General features: G+C 46.2%; 1 protein-coding gene across 1 annotated transcript; it reads right to left on the bottom strand.

Moving 5' to 3' along the window:
- Positions 1-1,184: 1,184 nt before the first annotated feature.
- Positions 1,185-19,600, bottom strand: MATN1 (matrilin 1; the record flags this gene model as incomplete). The annotated part of the gene is made up of 8 exons (XM_080632368.1): positions 1,185-1,234; positions 2,611-2,691; positions 5,231-5,383; positions 7,206-7,619; positions 7,872-7,997; positions 10,386-10,608; positions 16,050-16,396; positions 19,513-19,600. The coding sequence occupies 8 exons, from the start codon at positions 19,598-19,600 to the stop codon at positions 1,185-1,187; spliced, it is 1,482 nt and encodes a 493-aa protein (XP_080488494.1).
- Between the last annotated feature and the right edge of the window lie 5,217 nt (positions 19,601-24,817).

Genomic DNA, 24,817 nt, shown 5'->3' with positions numbered 1-24,817 from the left:
GTTCACATGGCTCAAGTATAAATATTTTGATACAAAAAATAAAGACAAACCCCTCCAAACCCAAGCCCTTGTGCTTGCGGTCAGTGATGCTCCATCGGGCCATCAATGAACACGGCCTCTTCCCTTCACCCTTAGCCAGGCTACAGCTGTAGAAGACAGGCAGCGTTGGATGCTTCCAGTCCACTTTGCTTTCTTGCCTTGCCAGTGCTGGGAATCCAGGAGCAGAAGAAGAGTCTGCAAGTTCTTGAGATGAACTTACTGGCTTTGAAGGTGCTTAGAGGTGAGGGATGAGGAAGGAGCTAGGGAGCCTCAGGTCAACACAGTGATGAGGGCACCACATCCACCAGCAGCAGTTCCCTGTGTTTTAGGTGCTCCTGATGTTTTGCAGCTCCAGTTGAGGATGTAGAGACCAGAGAGTTGAAGAGCAGGGGCACATCTCCTGGGGTTGGTGTTGACAGCACTGCCTTGTGCTGCACAGAGCCACGGCTGCTGGCTCATTGCACATTATCAGGACTTACCTAGAACAGGTCTAGCTCGGGTGCCAGCTCACTGAGACGTTGTGAGACCATTGGCAAGGGAAGCTGAGCTTTTCTTCTTCCTATATTGTACAGCAGCTATGGATAAGCCCACCTAGCAGCAGCACCCTACCCTATGTTGTCTGCAATGCACACTCAGAGCTTGTTACTATATTTCACCTACTGACAAATGCATCATGCTTACAATAAGAAGCTGATCAGCGGCTCTGGCATTTTACACTCAGCATCTGAGTTGATTTTAAAGTCACTTTGACTTTTAAATTAAATTATCTCATATCTCATGCATAGAAACAAAAGATGCAGAGGAACACTGCAAGGATTCACAGAACTCGTAATCAAGTACTTATTAACATATATATATTAAGCTTTAAATCAAAACCAAATCTTTCCACTTTTTAATATACGAATTCTATATGATGTAACACACATTAGCATGGTCTAGCTCTCAGTCACACACAGTGCTCTGCCTGTTATACAATGTCTGCTCTACTGTCCTACTTCTGCCCTTTTAAACAAATGCAGGTAGACTAGACTCTTTAAAGGAATAGAAGCTGCCATAGCACTGTGGCTGAGCTGCTGCCCGTTATGTCTTGAAGGAGTTCTAGTCTTCATCCATTAGGAAGGAGGGAAATAGAGTGTTTTGGGATCTTAGATGATCTTGTTCTCCAGGGCTTCGATCCTTTTTGCCACAGCTTCCAGTGAGCAAGAGTTAAGGGATAAGAAGGAGAGTGCACAGCAGTGATTCATTGCTCAAGTCATCCCCTGGCTTGCACAACAGGTAACCAATGGAGCTGCCTTGCTGGGAGCAGGTAGCACAGGGATGCTGCCAGCATCTGCTCTGGCATTTCCAGAGATGATGAGGCTGATGAACTTTTATTGAAGGTAGAAGTTCCTGTGTGCACAAACACTCACTTGCACCTCTACATTTACTATGAAAGGAGGAGTAAAAATGGTGAGCCTGATTGGAGTGTGTTTTGAGTGGTTGACAGAGAATTCCTGACCTTGAGCAGCATGGGTTGTGTGATGAGTGGAGCAGGGAGCTTTTCTTAGAGCTCTATGGTGTGTCACAATTTTCTGCTCTTTTCACTAATTGCTTTTCATGATGTGCCTGGGAGCAGCAACCCACTGAGTGAGAACTACTGATTTACTCTGACCTTTTGCATAACATAAGTCGTGGATTTCACTCAGCTTGAGTAAAGAGGAGAAAATACACAGAAATGTGTGAATACATTAAAACACTGCTTTTAAAATCTTATTCTTTCCTTATTCTCAGTAATGGAAAATCTCCCCAGCCCTGTGTGAGCCAGCCTCAGGGTTCACTAATTCCTCTCCCTGTGAGAACTTAGAATCTTATCTCAAGTTTTCCTCTTTTCCTTGTTTCTTATTCATGGTCTTTGTGCAATGTGACAGGACCCAGCACGCAGAATGCAGCCCCACCAGCTCAGGTCAGATGGGATCCAACTCACCTCAGTGGCCCTCTCCACCGGGCTATATCCAGACCACCACCAGTCAGAGGTGGTTTGCTGTAGAAGACCCTCCTTCTCTCCAGTGGTGTGCAGGGATTTAGGCAGCCAGCTCAGATGTTTGCATTGTAGACATTAACCATCATAAACAGGATCCCACCCATGGGGCTTTAATGACTGGGTGATCAGCTGCATGCGTGCACCAGTGGTTGGTCTGCTCACAGCCCAGTGTTAGCTCTCAGCCCTCACATTCCAGCCTGCTTCACAGGACAGGCAGCTTGCAGAGGGAGCAGCAGCATCCCGTGCATGATTAAGCATCTGCCTAAAACCTGACCTAGGTCTTGGTGCCTACAGCTCATTGCTGCCTTCCAGTGGTTTGCCATATTCTCCTTTGGGTCTACTTCTTTTTGGTCTACTTATTCTGTGTCAGACCATTCAGTCTGGTGCAGGGACTCTTGTTGTATGCGTTCATAACCTAAGTAAGTGCCTTGTTTCCCAGCTTCCTGAACACCCAACCTCCTTCCTCCATGAGTAGACTTCCCTCACTGGTCCCTCCAGAAGGCCCATCCCAACCCGCTGAATTCTGACCAAACACAGCTTCCAAAGGATATATTTCCTCTGCAATGAATTTATGAGGTCTTCTACTTTTGTCTGGAACTTCACAATGGATTTACATTCACATGGGTCTTCCTCTGTGGATCACAATATCAAGAAGATGAGTTAAGTGGCAGAGAAAAGGGATTAGATCAAAATCACTGAGGCATGTGAAATAAAGCAATTTGTGTTTTCTTTATCAGAAGCAGGAAGGAAATCATAAGGTTATTCCTGTTATTTGAGTGATCACTTCTGGCTTTAACCTCATATGACTGGAAAATACCACATTTTCTTGTTATATAGGCCAGAAATATTGCTACGTTGTTATATAGTGCAGAAATCATCCTTCCTGGATTTCCATATTCCCAAAATCCCACGGAGTTCTACCACTGATGCTTAACGTTTGCCCCCAACATTTGAATCGGAGCAGATAGAGTGCTCAAAGCAACCTCTGTCCTCTCAATAGCATCACCGTGGTGGGCCATACCCTTAGCCCTGTTTGCCATTTGATAGTCAAGACTTGTTTGAGCTTTGCTCTCAGTACTCCATCTCTTTAGCCGGCAGAGCAATGTGCATGCATCAGTTTGCTAATCTAGGTCAATAATTTGCATATACTCTTCAAGGCAAATTAACTTAAACTGGAATAGAAGCAAAAAGGGGTACGGGGATGACTGGGAAAGGAGAGGAGATGTTTACAAGACCACAGTGAGTCAGCCCAACTGCTTAGCAAATGGAAGGAGGAAATAGGAGAAGGACTTTTTGAGGGAAAGGACATGACTTGCACAAAAGCACAACAGGATTAAGCCAGTTATGAATAAACTAAAGCTGGATATTAACAGGAGATTTCTAGCCATCTGTTGATAAATACGAGCTGGCACTGGAAATCAAACATACACAAGTATTTCCTTTCCTTCCTTTTTTTTAACTCAAATGTTAAGCTCTTCACCAAAACTGATCTTTTGGCAAACAAACACTTTCCCCAAACTTTATTTTAATTATTTATTCATTTATTTGTGTGAATGCTGAAGCCTTGAATGTATTTGCTTCCTCAAAGGACATTTAAATGCAATACGTTGGGGGGTTTTCATATAGCTCCCATCATCTTGTTCTTGGGTCCACTCCTACTCTTTAAAGCAGCCATGGCAAAGAGAGGTTCTATCTTGCAAGCCTGGCTTCCAGGCTCTGCAGACACAGCACCCCGGAGGGTGTTGTCCCTCAGCGTTCCCCAGGAGGAAAGGGAGGTCCCATCTTTAGGGATCTGAAGAACAGGGGATGTGCCCAGCATGGCCCAGCCCATCTGTAAGGGTGTAAGGGGCAGAATCCGATTTTCCTGAGGCAAGGCCCCTCACTTCCCAAGTGCTTTTTCTCTCTGTCATACACTTAAGGACAAACCCAGATGAGTCACCTACTGCTACCCACTAATATTTACATGGATATCGCTTGGCTTTGGCACAAATAACACTGTTAGAAATAGCAAAAAAGAAAAGGGAAAAAGGGGAGTAACATTGGGCAATGTTTATCGTTGGATCTGATTGATGTTGTAGCGTGTCTCCATATCCCATGACAGCAGCTCATAGGGGCCTATGGGGCACTCAAGCAGGTCTACACACTCATGGGAGCTAGAGCTGAGCTTGGCAGAGCTCTCTTGGGAACTGAATGAGCCCCATCAGAGCTGGGTGCAATAAATCTTGCTGGAAACTGGAAGGCAACGTTTGCCTTGCAGGATAAAACACTCGGAGCACCTGGACTTGATGAATGAGTGCCAGCTTCCTGGTGGGCCTGGCAGCAGAGCTCTCAGAAACGCTGCAAGGTATTCAATGCCTGGCATGAAGCTGGGGTGTTTGGATTCGCTATGATCTGCCTGATTGAGCAGATGCATTGCAAAGGGCCAATATTTCATAGGAGGCATCTGATTCCTTCAAAACAAAAATATAACTGGTAGTTCTTTTTAAAACCATTTTTAGACTCAAGTTATTTACAGGTCAACACTCCTTAAATGTTAAGTTATTCTTTACCTCCTCTTGTCACGCCTGGCTCCCACTCAGTCCTCTCTCAGCCTTTGTTTCACTCGGCTGTCCAAATGTGAGCAATGTAGCATTCATCTTACCCAAATCTATACACCTACAAGTCGTGTGGAAGATATTAGATGCTTATTGCAAGTTGAAATGTGTCACGCCTGGGGTGCCTGTTTGACTGCAGAAGCAGCCAGTGGCTGGTGAGCTGCAGCTCAGATGTCCGATTTTGTGATGATCTTCAAATTAAGCCGGAATAAGTCAACCCTTAGCTTCTCTTTTAAGAGCATCTCTCCTTTCCTTAGGTCATTTTTGGCTGTTCTCTGGCCCTGCTACATTCTGAATTCATAATTTCTGAATAAGGGAGAGAGGGGAAGGAAAGTAGAGAAAAAGGGAAGGAGAAGGCAGTTTGTGAGAGGGGGAGATGGTTGAGGTGCAGGAGTGGCTGTGGTTCAGGTACCCGCCTGAACTGTTGATGTCTCATGGTTCCATGTACCCTGCCAACTCTACACTGAGAACAGAATGCTTTTTCCAACATCCATCTGAAGGGGCATTTTTGTCCTCCTGCTGCCAGCCTTTCCATGCTGGGACTAAACCCCCCTTCTCCCCAATCCCCCACTCTCACCAATGCAGATTTTCATTTGTAGCTTCTTCCCGATATTGCTGATGGTTCTGAAGTCAGCTGTGTAGAAGTAGTGCTCAGCTACTGGTTCTGAAGCAATTTCCCTCAGCTCATCCTCGACGGCGTTGCCAACTCCTACGGCAAACATCCTAAAGCCTGGAAGCAATGGGAACCTGTCAGTTGGACACCTAAGGAGCATCTTGCTGCTGCGGTACCCAGTTTGTGCATCCTTGCTCGCCTTCTGGACCCCTGGTCTCCACACAGCTCTAACTGGAAATCACCCCCTTTACCCTCTACTATCATAGGTTGCTTTCACCTGGGGTTTCAAAGTAGTTTTGCAGGCAAAGTCTTATCAGAATTATCTGGACAATGACCACTATCAGCACAAGAACAATGTTTTGGAGCTACAAGGCAGGACAGATGATCATAACGCCCTGACAGGATCATCCATCCAGCTCGTATGGAAGCAATAACACAGCAAAAGTAAAGAGTGGAAGTTTTCAAAGCAGCCTGCAGCCACCATTCATCAGCCCGTGCAGCTCCATCCCCTGTGCCACAGAGACCTTTGGGTCAGCAGAATTGCAGCTGAATCTCCTTCTGAAATTGCAACTTATGGTGTATGTCAAGAGCGACCCAATACTGCGAGGTGAGAACATGCTTCACTGCCAAGAAACTGGTTGGCCACCTCTGCCTTAAGCTTGTTTCTGCTGAGCTGAACTGCAGTTTTCCCATTGATTTGAATGGTGATACAGGTTAACCCCTGTTTTGAAGTATTTTCTCCACTTGTCCATGTCTAGACACGGGTCATGCTTTCCCCTCCTCCCCTTTTTGCCTTGTTTTTCTGCCTCTGGGTATATACAGCAGTTATTTTTTCCCCTAAAGTTCTACCTAATGAACATGTTTGCAGTCTCATTATAAGCATCTTATTATTCATCCCCCTCAAAGAACTTCGGAACACATTGGAGATTTCTGTGTAGGAACATGAGAGGAGGAATCAAAAAGGCATAAAGTTTTATCATCACGGGGGCCTGAATTCTATAGATACAGTTGATAAGGACCTTTTGTTTTGTAAGAGCTGAACATCCACATAACACATCAGCTTGCTTTGTAAACAGCAGCTTTTCATGAGCTTGCACCTGAGCTTTGTTATCACATGCTAGCCCTTAGTCCCATCTAGTGGTAGAGCCCAGAGTTAAAGGGAAATAAAGGATTTAGCAATTCATGGGCTGCATCCATTTACCACAGAGATGTCAGAAGACTGGGAACTTGCTCAGCAGGTCAGCAAAGGGGCAAATCTCAAGCTATTTATACTTCACTCTGTTTAGACATATAAATACATCAATATGTGGCCACTGTGCACTTTTAGTATTCCAGCGGAAGCTGCAGAAAGGTCCTCGAGTCCATGGATACCCTCTTAATCCATGTTTCTGCTTTGTTTATTATTTCATCTCTTCTTTTCCTTTTCCTTCAGGCTGATACAGCCGAGCCACACTTGGCCCTACAACTCCCATTGTTCTCTAAGGGATTCTCTGATGGTTGGCTTTGCCTCACCACGAGTGCCGCTGCTGCTGACCTGGCTTTCATTACCAGCATCAGACAAATCCTCCGCTTCTCCCTGCGGTTTCCTTCACATCTGTGTGAGGCATGCTAGGCCAGTCTGCATCCCATAGCAAATGTGTGCAACTCCATCCTGCCCAGCACAGAGACCTCCAGCAGGCTTGGATTGAAGACACAGAGGGGCTCTGGGAACAAAAACAGCTGCTGGCAAATCAGGATTAGCCTGAACCCCAGTCAGAGTTGCTCCAAGTTCTATATGAACATGCAACCACAGTCAGGCAGCATCTCGACTAAGTCACTATTTAGTAACATGCTTCTATCCTAAGACATATCTCCAGAGAAAGAGTCATACCTAGCATTATACTAGGTGCAATACCTGATCCAAGAGAGAAACAAGACACTGAGAATTCAAGACACCTACCTAAGTCTTTGGCTTTCTTAGCAGCATCAGTGATGTAATCTTGCGATCGTCCATCAGTGAAGACTATGCCCACCTTTGGGACCCCGGGCCTGGCTCCATTGATGATGGAAAAGGAACTGTCAATGAGATACTTCAGAGCCTGGCCCGTCATCGTTCCTTTCTCCATGTAGGCCATTTTCTTGACTGCTGCTTTGATGTCCTTCTTGTTCTTGAACTGCCCCAGTGGGAACTCCTGTCTGACAGAACTGGAGTACTGAACCAGGCCAACTTGAGCCTGTTTGTCCGACACCTCCAGCGAGTCCACAATTTGGTTGATGAATTTCTTCACCAGCTCAAAGTTCTCAGGCCGCACACTCTTGGAGCCATCGATCAGGAAAACGAGATCCAGAGCAGATCCTGACCCACCGCTGCAAGCTGAGAAGAGGGCAAAAGAAAACAGCAACCAAGACCCCAATTAATTATGCAGGAAGATATTACCTGAGTGTCATTTTATTGCTAATGGAATAGGTTGAATGAATCAGAACTCAAACCACAGTTCATACTCATGGTTTCAAAAGAATTCTTGGTTATAAGTGAACAGAACATGTCTACCCTGTCCCAGGTCTGTCCCCACCATAGCATTGCAGATCACAGCTCGGCTCCATGCGAATGGAAATGATTACATACCACTGCAGGTCTTTCCATCGTTGTTCAGTGTGAAACCTTCTTTACAGGCACAAGTGTATGCTCCTGGGGTGCTGATGCAGATCTGCTCACAGTCGTGGTCTCCAGTGGCGCACAGGTCTGACACCACTATAAGCAAAGGTGGAGATTAAAATCAGAGACCATGCCAAGGCTTCTCAACCCAGCTCATGCACAAAGCATGATATTTGTCTGTACACTAAGGATAACTCAATCCTTTCTGCAGCAAGACAAAACAGCAGAGGAGAGTGACTGAGATACAAGGAGTAGTTTACAGAAGTCTCCTGACTAAAAGGCATAGCCAGGACTCCATTCTGAGGGCAAAACCCATCTGTCTGTTGAGCATATCACAATATACTTCACTCTCCAGAGCTACTGAATGAGGTTTGCTACCATCTGGGCTGGCCAATACCCATTTTTTCCAGCTATGCCATACAAATATGATTGGTGAGATCAGCCCTGTGTACAGTTGTCTTTCCTGGATGGGATCCACATGCAAATATTCACTTCCGAGCCACCCTCACACGTGCAGCTTTCAGATTCACTCTACAATCACTTCTCCTGCTGATCTTAACCTGGATCTGACTCCTGAGATGCTGAGCAAACAGAAGCTGGATCGCAGCAGTCTGAGCCAGCAGCATTCTGCGACTGACAACACTGTCACAGCTACCTCAATGGTGATGGAAAACAAACTCAGAAGTAAACAGGTCTGGTTGAAGCAAGTTCATTTACAAATACCAGGGAAATCTGTGCAGAAAAGCGAGCATTGAGGCCTATCAAAAGTCAAGGGGCTTCTCTTCATTATTTCAAGTTGTTTGTGTTTTACTCTGCATGTGTTTTGTACTTCTTCTGGCCTTCCCAATCCACGTGTCTGCAGATTGTGCCAGGGCTGGTAGATCTTTCCTGCATATATGGAGCTCGTATCCTTAGGAATATCACTAACCACGCAGATGGCTGTAATGCTGGCCTCTCAGGTTGAGTTCTCTGAAGCCTACAGAGATCTTATTAGTCAAACTAGTGATTAGATTGCCAATGGTCTCCCTTTTTCCCCATGTGTTTGTTGAGCACTATGGGAAAGAGCTCGGATTTTGCAGCACAGTCCTTCCTGCTGTCAGTACCCACAAACCGTGCTTTGCAATAGCAGGTGGTGTTTGGGTACATCTCCAAGGATGGTTTCATGCAGCTGCTTGCATAGCACGATAACAGCCCACTTGGCAGCTAATGTGCTGCTCTTCTTTGTTAGCTGTAATAATCCTTAGTGCAGCGCTTCCCTTGGATGCACCTCTGAGGGTTTTTACCATGGGGAGCACTTTGTCGTCTGCACGTTAGGAACTGGAACAGCAAGGCACAGAAAGGGGTTTTTTCCTCTTTATCTTTTGGAAAGGCATCAGTGCCAGAGCTTCAAAACACTTTGCCAGCCCTCTCTGTCTCAGGCTGACTCCAGGGCAGCCAACACAAACTCCCGCGAATACTCATGGCCTGGATCCCACCTTCTGAAACTTCGTCTCTATCCCTGTAGTATGAAGTATTTGTTCCCCTCTTTCATGAGCTGCTGCTGCAGTGACACCTGATTGCAACACACGACTCACTTTATAAGCAGAAGTTTCCTCCTTCCTGCAGAGGAGGAAATTTTCCTCCACAAGAAGCTGCTCCCCCCCCATCATTTCCAGCCTGAATCGTGAGATCTTACACCTCTGGAAGGAGCTGGAGTTTCCCAGGTCCATCTGTGTGGATGTGTTTGCAATGCCTTGCCATAGGCACCCTGGGGTATCACACCTTTTAAGAGGTGTTGCCACACGAGATGGGCGTGCGAACCCCCCCAGGCCTCTCTTGCTGACACATTAAATGGATATTTATAGGCCACCTCCTACAGCCTTGTGGGTACATTTGAAAGTAATAAAGCTTTCTCACTCCGTTCCCTGGTTTATGTAGGAGTGAATGTGTTTGCAGGAGAGCCAGGCTCTTTATATGCTGTGCAGAAAGGCGTTAGGTACTGCACCAGCCAGGAGAGTCTCCTGCCTCCCAAGGCTTGCAAAGCCAATAGCGTAGTCAGCAAAGGCAGTTCAGCCTCTAGCAGGGAAATGAAACCATTCCTTGCTGAAGTGGGAATTCCAAAGACAATACTGGTGGGGAAATTACAAGCCAGATTCTCAGAACTGCCCAGATAGGCTTAAACATGAGGCCAATTATTTTAGCTCTATAAAGAACGTGTTTTCCAGGTTCTTTTTCAATGCCTCAAGGAGCATGTGGGTCAAGTTTACAAACTGGAGACTTCCTTAACTAAACCAGGCAATTCCCTAACCCAAACCTGAAATACTTGAAAGGCAACTTCAAAGGTCATCGGTCTTTCATGCTGCTTCTTGCTCCTGCAGACCCAAGTCCTGGGAACAAGGAAGCAGATGGATGAAGAATGGTCACCCCTACAACTCCCATGTGAAAAGCTTACAGCCCCTCGCAGCTCTTGGCTAAGAACGCAAGGGTTGTGTGGCAAGGACTTACCACAGAAAGCTTCTTGAAACTTGTGGGTCAGCTTCTCTATCACGCTGTAGCTCTCCACGTAGTCCACGTGGTCATCCTGGGGCTGGCTGGCTATTTGCCGCAGCGTGTGCATGTCCACCCGGCCAACCCCGATGGCAAAGATCTCGATGCCGGCTGCTCTGGCCCTCGCTGCCACATCCCGCACTCCGTCCTGGGGACGCCCGTCGGTCACAACGATCGCCACCTACACAGAGGAGGGCAGAGGCAAGGTGGGTGCTCGAACAGGCGTTGATGGCGCTATTGCTTGTGGAACAGGCGGGGTTAGGAAAGAAGGTTTCTGTTTCTAAAAGTAAGGAGAAAGGAAATGCCACCCTCTCCTCCTCCTCTTCCCGTTCTTCCCGAGATCACACAAGTCATTCTTCTATGTGGGATTTGTTTCTTTTTGAGCTGGAAAGGTTAAGCTGCCAGGGACCCGGCTGATTTAGCTAAGGGATAACTGGTGCATCTCGCCCCTAAGGAAACTAAAGTAAAGGTTACGTTCTTCAGTGGCAAGCAAATGCTCAAGCCAAACTCTAACTATCTTCATGACCCCCCTGCTGACCTAAGGACAACTTTAACTCAGTGTGGGGCTTTAAAGGATCTCGGGAAATGTCATGGAAGCATCATGAGATGAGGACTTTTTCCCATTTTATACATGGAGAAGCTGAAGCAGATGAAGGGGAAGAGATCCGCCTACGGTCCTGCTGTGTGTCAGTGCCCAGATATCTTGTTCTGCAGTAAATAACAGATGGAATCCTACCTATACTAACATCAGCATTAAAGTGACAACTGGTTTAAGTGGAAACTAGTTTTCACCTTGGATTAGTCAGAGCCCTGAACCAGTGGGAAACCTCCAAGAGTCCTGCTCCTGTTGCTTGTTTGTCCATTTTCCTCTTTCTTTTTCTTCTGATACGTGACATTGTCACAAAACCTTGATTTTTGTTCTTTGCCAATTCATCTGCTCCTGCCCCTTTTCCTCACAACTCTTTTACTGTGACACCGCTGCCAACCCCAAAGGCAGTGATTGGGCTGTAAGGCAGTGTGGAGAAATAGAACCAGCAGGAGCAGGTGAGCTGCTGAGCAGAAAAAAAAGCTCCACATTCCAGGCAAATACCCTCAGAAATACAGAAAGTAAAGAAAAATGAAATGCAAAATCCAACTGGCAGCAACAGTGAGTTCAAGTGAGCCATCATCTGGTCATTAAGGTGGTATTTGCTGTTCTCCTCTATATAAATCAGACCCACCAGCTGCTCAGTGTCATGGCTGGTTTACATCCTCAGGTGGATGGTCAGGAGTGGGGTTCCCTGCCCTACTCATCCAAGGGGTAATGACTCTGCAGGTGAAGTGGCCTCTTTCCCTCTCTGCCTACCCTTCTGCTGAGGGACGGATGATGGATGGATGGATGGATGGATGGATGGATGGATGCTGCAGTCATCTGTACGAAAGTACCACTGCAATACTAATCTGGTACCCAGTTCAGATCTTTTCTTCTATGCAAAACCTGGGTGAAACAGGAAAAATGTAGAGCTTTTCAGTCTGGTGCAGGGCTCTAAGTTCAGGTGTGTATCTGTGCATCCTAAAGGCTACAAAAGCAAGAATTCCTAGTAGGATCACAGTTCTGTAACTAGCTGATTCCAAGGGAATCAAGAAATACACTCAAGTATTTCTCTTCTGCTTGTGGCCAAAATAAGGAGAAGCGTCACCTGTGGCAGATGGGAGTGTGTGATGTAAAGGTGGAACGAGAATCAGACCAAAAGAAGCGCTGGGGTTGATCCTGGACCATCAGCCAAGCCAAGGAGCAGAGCCCGCCATGCAATCATGCTTTCTGCCAGGAGAGGGAGCCCTCGACTCAGCAGCTCTGCTGCCTGCATGCACCCAGCAGCTCCGAGATCGGGGCTGCGGATTAGAGCTTATCAAAAACCGACCTGTCAGGAAACAAGATGTATTATCAAGCAGCTTCTGCGAGCAACACCGCCCTGTGAACAGGTTTCTGTCAGTAGCTGCGTATCTTCCTTGTGGTGTTTGTCACAGGATGAGGCGTTGCATGTCCTTCTCTGTCTAAACAAAGCGATTCTCCAGGTTTAACCAGTTCCTTTCATTCTTCCCATGAGGGCGGCATCTTCACATAGGCCTGACCCTCAGATATGACCCAGGTGTCTGGTAGCAGCATCCACATGTGGGTCGGATGGAAAAGATCTTCATAATTCATCCATGTGGAAATCTGCTATAGAACACTCAGAATTCATGTTGCTGTTGGGGAAAACAGAACTTCTGGGTACAAAGAGTCTGGATCAGGCATCAGGAGTTCATCAGTGAACCCATGGCTATAACGAATGGAATAGTGATGCAGAGCAAGCACCAACCAGCCAGGGAGCCTGCCTGTGACCAGGCACTGGTGCTTACAGAGTAAGAAACAGAACAGGGACAACGTGATCTTGTTTTCATTTGTAGTAATCTTGATAACCAGGAAATCCTGATTTTTCCCTAGCATTCCCCCTGCAGACACCTGCCCTCCCTGCCCGCCTGAGGCAGGGAGTTCTAGTGTGGAAAACCCCAACATCCTGGGGTTTTCTAACCTACCTCCAAACCCTCTGCAGTCACAGGATTTGTGTAGTTCTCTCTGTTGTGACCTTGTCTCATTTAAAAAGCTGAGAGTCCTGGAATGTGCCTGGTTTGGTGAAGAGAAAAGGAGCAACCGCTGCACCCTGGAGAGGCTGACTCTGCTCTGCAGCAGGGGGCTTGTGCTGGCCTCAGCAGGTAGCCATGGGAGAGGAATCAAGAAAGGGAGAACACGTTTGTTCTCTCAATGAGCTGAACAGGATCTGCAGTTTTTCCCTAAGGAAACTCTTAGCATTTTGCTTTTCAAGGTCAAAGCTTTTGCTCATGTTAACCACCACCTTTCCGTTTCCCTTCAGTCCCTATCTAGATCCTTCATGTATTACTTCTGTCATAGAGCAATCCCCCATGGTCTCATGACACAATTTATTCTTGGTTAACTAAGACACCAGAGTATTCCCAGGCATCCCTAGGTATTCATATTCCAGGGTAGGCAACCAAACAGCTAATGAGCTAGCTGTGTCTCATTACGCAGTGTGTAATGTGAATGGTGCAGCAGCACTGAAAGGAGATTTGGGCAGAAAGTTGAATAAGTCCTTGATTTTCTCAGCAATTTGACAACCTATTTGCTGTTCTTCCTAAAGAAAGATAAAGGTATTTGGGCACCCCTGTAGTTTTTGTTGGGAGTGTGAACAACCTCTGCTCTGAGCTCCTACAGAGAGAAATGGTGCTTTTCCTTGTCCTGGGATGACATTTGCCACACGGAACACAGCAAGATCAGATGAGGATCTTGTGATGTTTTGACCAGTGTCCCACATGGTTGACAAACATGATTTTCACAAGGTCTTGCTGGATTTCTGCTGGGTGAAAGAGCAAGAACCATGTCCAGTGCTTCTGGAAGCTTCATCTCCCTCAATTACTGCATGACCCCAGGCAGACAACTGAGTCACCTTGGGCAGCATGAGGATGACAGAAGGGAAAAGTTTGCTGGACTTCAAGACATGGAAAAAGGCAAAAAATAACCAGGGAACCAAGGAATGCAAGTGGCTGTGGAGGCTTCCACCTTGGAGACACCCAAAAGCCATCTCAACAAGATCCTAGGCAACCAGCTCTAGGTTGGCCTGCTTGAGCATGGTCACTATGACTCCAGAGGTCCCTTTCTGTGATTCTGTCTCTTGGATCAGCTTCAAAGTGGAAGGGAAGAGGGAGAAGCAAATAGTGATTTTATTTGCTTCTTCTTTAATGCCTAAGATAAACCAAACCTCCACTATTCTGCTTTCTCAGATGTCCGGGAAGTAAGGTTTTAGGGAGAGAAAGCAACTTCAGAGATCTTTGTACCACCGTCCACACAAGCATTGATGCTTTAGCCATCCACAGAATAAATGAGATTTGGGTTTTTAAGAGTTCAGATACTTAAGCTAAAGGCTTGTTTGATATATTAGTAGGACGTAGCAGCTCTTATGTGCATTGAGAGGACAGGAAACAGCAAGGATTGAAGGAGCATGTTGGATGAGCTGTCTGGCAGCCCAGTTGAAGAGTAGACAAGAGCAGGAAGACAGTACATGAGGAAATGGTTGCTTAAATGGTGTGGAAGAGATGAGTTAGATAAAGATCCAGACATTTGCATAGACAGCTCAGTGAAAACGTCTTCAACCTACCTGCATGGAAGGGGTCAGACTGTATTAAGAAAAGAAGTATTAAAAGACTATTGTATAAATCAGGACTGTGCCCAGTCCTGACCTAAACGTGATCTCCTTGTCTTAAAATGGACGTTGGGGAATTAGGTGAAGACAGGAGAGGATAAAGAAATATGGTGAGAGGGGCATGAATGGATTGCGTAGTGGTCCTAAAAGAAACTGGACCAAAAAGATCTCATTTGAAAGATAAACAATAAGAAAACCAGTGAAGTCAATGGGAGCAACAGGACTGGAGGTCAGACCCCTCCTTTAGGATCCTTCATTCATGACCCAGGTACTATCCTAGGCACAATGACTGGCCACAGGTTTCCTGTCTCTTGCCTTCCCTCATCTACTGAGTTAGGAGATCAGCTCAGTAGAGGATTCTGGGGGTGTTGCAGGAGCTGAGTCAGGGTTGTGATTGATGTGGGATAACTGCTGCCATGGAGGCCACTGGAATTACTGGAATATTGAAAAGAACAGCTGGTTTTCCCTACCAGTAAATCTTCTGCATGGATGAGGGTGGAAGGGATGGAGCCTGGGAAAGAACTACCTGGAGTTGTCAGATCCCACTTAAAGGCAAATTAGCAACAGCCTGAGATTTCTGCTGATGTGCAGTCCTGCAACAACTCCCAGCTTTTGGAATAAAGCCTTTGTGCACTAATTGGCACCCTTCAAGCACCGTTATCCACTGATTTCTTTCAGTGAACCTCAAAGAATTTGACCAAACAACGTTGCTCCTTTTGAATAAAACCCATGGCAATTAGGTCTGAGTTACCCTGCAAGAGCTGAGCTGATAGATTTTGCACCAGGTGACTCCTAAGCTAATGATGTGATCATGATGGCTCATCAGAAGAGCTTATCTTTCTGGACCTGATTGTCAAGGAGACTTAGTAGAAGTTTCTTGGAGTGTTTTTTTCTCCTATTATTACTCTTGTTTTTCTTCCTATTGCATCAAACCAGATTTAGGCTAAAATTCAGAGAATTTTCCCCACTGTGAGCTCCGCAATAAGAGACCATATGAGGATGGAATCATTTGTATTTGCAAGTTGCTGATAGTTCAGCACGGTGAGGGGGCACACAAGACCTAGTCTAGTGGAAGTTGTCCCTGCCAGTGGCAGGGGGTTTGGAACTGAATGTTCTTAAGGTCCTTTCCAACTTTAACCATTCTACGATTCTAAGACGTGCATTGATAACCCTGCATGTTCGTGCCTAGCTTCTCCCCCAAAGAATGTTGAGCTTGGTTTTCAAGAAGGGTTGGGAGGTTTCCACCTTCCAAAGGTTTGCCACCTTTGTCAATTATCCCCGTCTTGTCCCCACACAGCCAAAGCACAGAGAAAACCTCCTTTTCCCAGCTGCTCCATGATGAGGCACAATCAAAAAGGAGCTTCCAAGGAGCAGATCATTTTCTCACCTTATTAAAATTGGGAGACCTCACCCTGGCCCCTTCGGAGTCACTGAAAGCCCGGCTGATGGCAAACTGGATAGCCAGGCCAGTCATCGTCCCAGTGGAGAGCGGCTCTATCCTTCGGACCGCCTGCAGGAGCGCGGCTTTGGTTTGGTAGGTCTTGAGGGAGAACTCGTTCTTGACAGCGCTGGCATAGTTGATCACACCCACCCGTGTGGAGTTGGGGCCCACGTCCAGCCCCTCAATCACTCGGGACATGAAGACTTTGACCTTCTCAAACTCGTGCGGGCGCACGCTGCGGGAGCTGTCGATGATGAACACCAGGTCGGTGGGTTTGGTTCTACACAGGGAGCCTGGAAAGGAGAAGGAGGGAGGAGAAAAATGAAAGAAAAAAGAAGAGGAAAGGATCCTAGGAGGGAAAGAATGGTCTTGTCAGTGGGGAGAGGACCTGAGAGCTTCAATCCTTTCTCTGCCTGTCTCAGAGAGGCCAACTGAGTCCACTTTAACCTAATAATCCTAAATGTTCTTTTTCCTGTCATAGAAAAGCATCTGTAAGAAAAGCACAGTTACTGGTTGACAACGTGTGCTTCTGAGGGAGCGAGGTGATGAGATCCTGACACTGCACTTGCGGGAGTGGGTTACTCACTTGTCACCCCAGGCTATTGCTAATGTCTACATGAAACTTAGTTCACTTACAGCAGCACGGAGGGAGGAATAAAGCTGTGAACTGAAGCCTGTGTGTGCACTTTGTCATCAAACAGCATCTAAAAAGGAGTTATCACATTTCAGTCATAGATAAGCAATCCCCATGGATATTAATTAATGAGATTATATCTTCATCATGCATGACCAGAAGCAGGCATGGAACTCAGCCGTTCAGATTCAGCCGTGGATTGAGATACCCAGATTAACTAACCACCATACCATGAACCGGTCTCATTGTTCAGCTGTGGACTGGTAAATACTGTAACACAGCAAAGACCAGCACTGTTTTGTTTCTGTGAGCTGGTGAGGGACAATACAATAGAGAGATGTAGAACCACGTAATTGATAGTTAATCTCTACAACCCCATAATAAGACATGAATATCCGCTGTAAAAAGTAAACGGCACAAACAGGAAGCATTAGCATTGCAAAACGCTGAGTGATTTTATTTTGGTTTTAATTTCTCATTTTCATGCTGTTTCCATCTTAATTTTCAACTGTGGCAAAGCATAAAAAGGACTGGTATTTTTTATGCTTTTCTAAATGAATTGCCCCATTTCCCCCCCCAAATCTATAGCATTCTGTTCTTTTCATTTCTTTCTGTCATTTAGCTTGTCTCTGTAGGGGCATCGAGTGTTCTGTTAATATCTGATTTCTGCAGAGGGGGACGATATAGGTTAGATCATAAAGGAGATTTCTGCGGACAGATTTTTAAATGTGAGCTTTTGGGCCAACAAATCTGTTCCAAATGATGACATAAATATTACAGCTGGTCCTCGGTGTGAGATGTAATGGAGCTTTCAGTCTTTCAGACAGATAAAAATAAATACCCTGTGATAGCTCCATAAAGGATATAATCAGGTTAGTTTCCTGCGAGACACTAATGCTGAATGTGCTTCTGGCTCCCAGAAAGGTCTCTCTCAAAGATGCTGTGTGGGGAAGGGATGCAGGCAGTGCTTACTTCGTCAGATGCTCTAGTTTCCCTTAAAATGCAATATAACCTTTTCCCATGTGGGTGACTTCCACTTTGCCACCGTAATTCGTTGCAGAGGAAGGGAAAACTCAGTTGGCAATCTATCTGCAGCATTGCAAATCCCTTTACCAGGGGTTGCTTATGCCTATTTTACAGGTGAGAAATGAAGGTACAGAGAAAGGCTCAAAGTCTTGCAATCAGTTCTGTCAGAAATAAAGGGCAGATTCCCCTTTGCCACTGTAACTAATGAATCTCCTCTGGTTTTAGTGACAAACCAAGTAAGAAAAGTTGGTGGTTTTTTCCTAAGGAACATTGGGATCCAATAGAAGTTTTCCAGATTTATTATTTTTCTTTATGGAAGCTCAGTGATTTTGCCCTAAATAACTTTTTTAACCTCTTTTTATGAGAGTGAAGTTTATCTCAGGGCAATGAAGAGAAAAGAAGAGATATCAGATGGCAGCTTTGGGATTTCAGCCTGTCTGGTCAGAGCCCCAGTGCACACATCAGGTCTGCAGAACAGGCCTTGGTTATCTCCAGGAGGTGACAAGCACTCTTGCTCTGGTTGACATCTTGACTCAGCAGAGTTGATCTTGAATTAAACCAGAAAGAAAATGCTCCTCTATTTTTAACAACGTCCACACTTGGAGTAATTCAGGAGTAACTGAATTTCATGCACTGATTTAGCAGAAAATCTCTCCTAGGGCATCTCTGCCGTATTCATTAAAAGAACAGGAAACCTGCCTGGTAAGTCAGAATTAGAAGGTGTTTATTCTAGGAGCAGTGATTGCTGACGGTAGGGCTGAGTTGAATGACCAGTCTGTTTAGTTTCCTGCCTTCAGTAGTGCTTAATGGCTCTGCAGCAAAGATAACTCTCCCCTTCCAAATTACTGAGGAGAAACTGCTCAGTATGTCAGAAAACTCCCCTTCAAGAGCAACAGCTAACGCCGCAGTCACTGTCATGCCTGTTTTACAGTTGTCAAGCTGCCCAGGTGTATGCATTACGCATCATCATAAGATCATTCAAACAGTTTTAGAACCCAGCAGTAACTTTTGCCTTGGCCTCCTCTCCTGCACTGAGCTCCCCAGGCTGGCTGGAGCGCCGGCAGCATCCTGCTCCTGGCAGAAGGGAGATGCTTCCTCACCACCAGACCCTCCAGCCTTTCCCATTGTGTTTGGTGCTTCCTGATGCTAATCGCAGATGAGGAGTCAGAGACTGTGCGAACTACAGAGCAGGCAGCTCTTCTCCCATCTGGCTTCCCCACACCCCACTTGGAAAGACAAACAGAGCAGGATTTTGCTCAAGAACGGATGAGGGGAAACCTCGGGAAGGCCCATCCTCAGCAGCCTGACCCAGACCTTCCTGCTCAGTGAGGTTAACCAGAGCCCGGGATGTGGGGCCAACTCCTCCTCAAGCTCCAGGCAAAACCAGCCCTCTGCAGAGCTGTGTGGAGGAGAAGCAGCTTTGGAAGGCAGAGGAGAGCCCTTCTCCTGTCTAAGCCTCCTACAGCTCAGAGGCTGCTGCTATGCTGGGGGCTAAGGCTGACCTGCTGCCCCCTTTGCTGTGCCTCTGTGTAGACCTCCCACTATTCCCCTAAAGCAGTGTAAGGGATGGAAGCAAACCCATCTCCAGCTTTTGCTGCCTTGGGAAAACACTTGAGAAAGCTCCTTTGCTTCCTTGACTGATGTTGGGTGTTTCTTCTTCCTTCACCTCCTTGCCGGTCCCAAAGCAGGCTGGTGGCAGGGAGGTAGAGGACTGACACCGTGCATCCCACTGCTGAGCTCCCCACTTACCTCTCTGCTGTGGAGGTGTCCCACAAACTCCATAGCTCTGGAGGAGAAGCAGCAAAGAGAGCAGCAAGGCAGAGAAAATCCTGTCCATGGCTGCGGAGGAGCCAGTGCCTGGATGCAGAGTAGCAAGCACAAGCCTTGGCCCAGAGGTATTAACCTGCCCTTCCTCGGGGAGGCATGGGGCCAGCCCCTGACACGTGTGAAAGGCTGGGGGAGGCACCGAGGGGAGAGGGACAAGCAAGGAGGACTAGGAAATATTGCATGAAGATGGGGAAAAGGGGGGGAATGTCCAGCCCTGCCGGCCCCCATCCCCTCCACAATGGCTTCATTGCTGGTGAAGGGGATGGGAAGCTATAAAGAGACCCGCAACAGTATGGTATGTGGGGAATCTGGGACCGTAACAGTGGGAGCAGTGAAACCAGCCCTGGGGAACTGGGGTTAACCTGTCAATCACCAGCTCCCGCCTGCAAACCCTGGGCTTTGCCACTGTAAGCAAACTGCAGTGTGTCAGGCTCGTGTCCTTCCTCCGGCAAAGCCCAGGGAGGGGTGATGGTGGGAAGGGGGGCACGGGAATAGCATCACACAAATCATCCCTTTGCCAAGCGCAGGGCTGGAAACCAGCGTGAGGGACCAGGGGACTTCACTGCCTTGGCATAGGTTGCAGGCAAATCGTTGTAGGAGGAGGGGAGAGGAAGAGGAGAGCAAGGCTTGGGGAGGAGGCACGAGCAACGGCGTTGGATGCAGAACAAATTCCTTCCTGCGGGAAACAGTTACTTCTCTATGATGCTGTGCCCCTGTGCGGCGGAGGAGGGAGGGTGAGAAAGAACTCAGTAGCCTAAACTAGATAAATAGACAAGAAACTCAGCATAGACAAACAGATTAGAAGTTTGATTTATTTCTCACAGCCTAGCTTTTGGGTCTCTGAACATGAGGGAGATACAGCTCCTGCCACAGAAAGCCAATAATCTAAGCCAACAAATAAGACTGATGATGCTGCAAGTGAGCAGAAATCCAATGTTTTCTCTATGGCAGAGCAGCAGGGAGATTTGGTACCAGAATTTAATGATGGGTTCATCACAAAGCAGTGCATCTATTTTTTTTCTGAGTACCATATTACAGTATTGTCAGTTGATTGAAGCCCTTCTAAAGATGGATTAGTCTTTGCTCACCTTTCCAGCCACACACCCTTGGAGCACTCATCCGTTTAATCTGCATTGTGTTAGTGCAGTGCTGTGGCAAACTACCTTTAATTCAAAGCCCAGTTTCTCTTCCCGTATCCAGATTCACTCTTTACTCCCAAAGTGCTTCAACCGAGACTGAGCGCTCCTGTGAAGAAGAGCCCTTTGATTAGGAAAAGAAGGGACCTGTCCTTAGTGAAGCTGCCAGGTATTCTTAACTCTTTTAACAGTAAAAGTGTTAATGAAAATATGAAATGTAGCTATGTTCTCATGCAAAATCAGCACAGATTTGTCCCACTGCTATCTTCCCAGGTACCCACCATCAATCACAGGCCTTCATCTGTCTCTGGAGCTAGCTGGACATTTTTAGCCAGAAGGAGAAAATGGTCCAGATAAGAGGGTTTTTTTGCTCCCATTTCACCTCTTTCTGGTTTTGAGCCCCTTTTCCCAAGCTTTGTGGCATCTTACCTATTTGCTTATTATTTCAGAGCCCCTGGGATTAAAAGGGCTGCCATGAATGATGTGAAAGTTGCAGCTATGGTCATGGAGTAGCATAGAACACACACCCCCCCGCCTTCATTTGTACCTGTGCATGCACGAAGAAAGAGCTCAGAAAGAAAAAACTTCATCTATAAACTCTTATGCCTGTGAATGGATGCATAAATATATACACGTGACCATACACACACATAAACATGATTGCATATGTGTTTCTCTATATAAGTATGTATGTGTGCACATACATGCAGACATATAACTTTCCTCTATGCGTGCTTATCATGGATGTGTTTCTATATGCAATGGATGCAGGTGAGTGCTAAGATGCATAAATACTATTCACCGATATTCTTGTGCGCTTATATGCACATAGATGCATTTGCTCCTCCGATATCTAGAACAACCACGCTGGTACATTTACAACCATTAGGGAACAACATGAAATAAAAACATAAAATCAGGGAGATTTTACCTCCAGCCCTGTCTGCGATGGGGTTTCTCCTGTTGCTCTGCCATGCATACAAGGATCTATTGGTGCAGACAGTACTCGCTCGCCATGAATAGGGATCATTCAGAGCTCTCCATAAATGAAGTCTCTATGGCTGTTCTCGCGGAGGAAAATATAGAGTTTCTCTGTGTCATTTTGCTGTTAATTAGCAAAGGAAGATAAATACATTTCAGGTGAATATTTTCACTAGCAGAGCTTGTGGCACACAAGCAACATTAAGGCTTTGAGGAGGCGGCGAGAGGCGAAGGTGTGCTGGATACCAGAGCTCTGCATTTACGCCTCTGTAAAAGCCCTGTTTGTTTTGAAAATATGAAACATAATTTTTCCCCAGGCCTCTGAAAATGAAAACACCGAATTCAATATTTCGAGAGGAAAATATGCATTGAAAGCTCTTCCCGAGCCTGCTTGCACCGTAAACAGACAAACCATTAATGGCTGATGCTGGCCCCAGAGCAGCCCTGTCATTCTGCAGAGCCACTAGTGCTGGCTTCACACGTCCTGGCACAAGAAGGGTCTGCATTTCCCTCCAACGCAGTCCCATCCACACTTCCTTACTAAAAAAGGGCTTGTTTTAAATACTAGATCCCCTCTTCCCTTCCACAGTGGACAGGTCTAGCAGAAGACTCCACTGTGAAGCCGCTAGGCGCGGTTTATCCTCCCCAGCATGACCCGTTGGGGAAGCATCATCCGCTGGTACCCAGGCAAGAGAGAGGTTTTCCTTGTTTACTGTGCTGCATCCTCCTTTGGATCCTTCCTTGTCTTTCTAAAACTGTTTCCTGGTTTGTAAAATCCCGATGTTAAAATGCCCTCTGCTCGATGCCTTCATTCTTTGGACAGTCGAATCTGCCAGCCTTGGGATGGGCCAGGAAAGAGCAAAGCCCAGTTTGAGCGCTAAAAGTACTAAAAAGCAAGCACATCCATAATATGCATTACAATTGAGAGAGGTGGTAACTTCTTATTTGTCATAAACCAAGCAAGTCTGATAGCATAAACTGTACAAATAGAGATTATTTCTCTATCACTACATGCATAACATTTCACAGGAATCAGATGGGAAAAGCCAAGAAAAATGACATTTTAATTTCAACAGCGCAGACATGCTTTGTTTTGATTTGGCATTTTCCTTTTCCAATTTGCTTTGCTCGAGTTTTATTTTAAACCAGTATATTTGGTTTATATTTATGTATTTCCAATAAACATATCATGATTCCGTTTAATAGCTTAGGCTACATTTCACACTGCAGCCAACTCAAATGATAACATCAAAGTGAATCAGTCCCCCCGGCACATCCATATGAATGACCCAGAAGAATGTGATGGTTTTCTGGGGAAAAAAGGGAAATCAGACTTCAGAGATCTCAAGACATTTCCAGACTTCGAATAGAGTTCAAAATGAAGCACAGTGCTTGTAGCCCTGGACCATTCTTAGAAGCGACGGAGAGATGTTGGCCAAGTCACACCGGTTGAGGCAGCAGAGCAAGAAGAGGTTTGGGATGGGACAAGCAGCCAAATGCTGAGTAGTTTACTACTGTGTAAGATGTGTATGTCATTCTAAACAAACCTGGTTTAGCTCTAACAGCTTTCTCACCCTCCAGCCACCAGCAAACTCCAGGGTTTAGCAAAACGCTCAGTAACTTTCTTGTCTTTCTCTTTGATGTACCCAGGTGAGTGTTTCAGAGCTGGATTCACAGCCTCCATTCTTCAAATGCTCAGAGAAATGGTGACAAAAGCTGCCATTTAGTCAAAGCTCCAATTCTCATATTTTATCCCCATGGTGTTTCTATTTCAGGTTGTTACAGGGAGTGCAGGAGTCCCTCCCTGCCTGCTTCATTACCAGAAATGATATTTACTGTGCCACCACTATATAGCGAAAGTGGTATTTACAGCAGCAGGACCAGTGCAAAGCATAAAAGAAATGATGTAAAGGGAAAAAGACTGGGGAGGAATGAATGGCTTTAAATATAACCTTTTTGACAACTCGGGATCAAAAGAACTGCTGTTTATCCTTTGAGCTGCAAATGGCTGGCAAATATCCTTGTGCTTTGATGCTGTAAATAGTAAATGCTGTTTATGGGTAGGCAATGTTTATGCATTTTATGGGTCACATTTATTTCAGAGGGATCATTTTTTATTTGCTGTGTTAACCTTGCCCACATCTTCCCCTTGGGACTGAGTTGCCTCCTGGACGCTATTCCTGGCTCTCCTGTTGACCACCTGCAAAACCTTGGGCAGCTCATGTCCTCCCTCTGTGTCTTGATTTCTCCACCAACAATGCTGGCCTGGACCAGAAATCCTTAAGGTTATATCTGACCTACTAAATTGCTTGAATGAAACAGCAATATAAGGCTTACCACTTGTAAAGATCATGGGATCGCAGTATCATAGAATGGTTGTGGTTGGAAGGGACCTTAAAGATGATCTCTTGATTCTGTCAAGAGATGAAGGTCACTATGCAGGCAGCTCTTTTCTCTAAGGTGAATGAGCCAACATACCTGCTGGATGTAAGCAGCCATACAAAAGGGGGTATGGGTAGAAAGATGCAGCAATAAAGACTCTGGAATCATCCAAGAAGAGGAACTTCTTTGTAAAATAACTTCCACAGGCAGAAATGTTACAGGAATCCTATGGGCAGACACAGGGATGAGAGACCCACAGCTGGAGTCCCTGGGGGCATCTGGCCTGATGGTTGGGTGTGCAGACAGAAAGCAAACAGGAACAAAAGGATTTGGGCTGATGCATGACCATCCTGCCAGTTTCTGTCATTCTGGGCCCACCACTGGGAACAGCAGTTGCAGTGACTTCATTTGACTGGTACAAGTGAATAATCATCTTAATGAAGTGTCTGCAGGAAAGCTGAAATAAAACATGCCTTTTCTAATGATGTTTGATTTATGCAAGTATCATGGTGCCTGTCCCAGGCTCCAGGCACAGAATCCTGGAAGGTTTATAGGTGTCATTCAAGCCAAACCAGCAGGAGCCAAGGCAGCAAGAAAACCAAGAAGGGCAGCATTGTCCCTGTGGTGCAGGACAGCCTGCAGTGACAGGCTCCTGGAGAAATGCCACACATCCATCACCAGGGATTCCCTCTGCTGCTCCAGGGCCAGTCGGGATGTTGGCTTACATC

The sequence above is a fragment of the Psittacula echo genome, assembly GCF_963264785.1.
Source record: "Psittacula echo genome assembly, chromosome: 21".
NCBI classification, from domain to species: domain Eukaryota; kingdom Metazoa; phylum Chordata; class Aves; order Psittaciformes; family Psittacidae; genus Psittacula; species Psittacula echo.
Note: the sequence above shows the minus strand (reverse complement) of the source record. Positions and strands in the feature narration are given on the sequence as shown.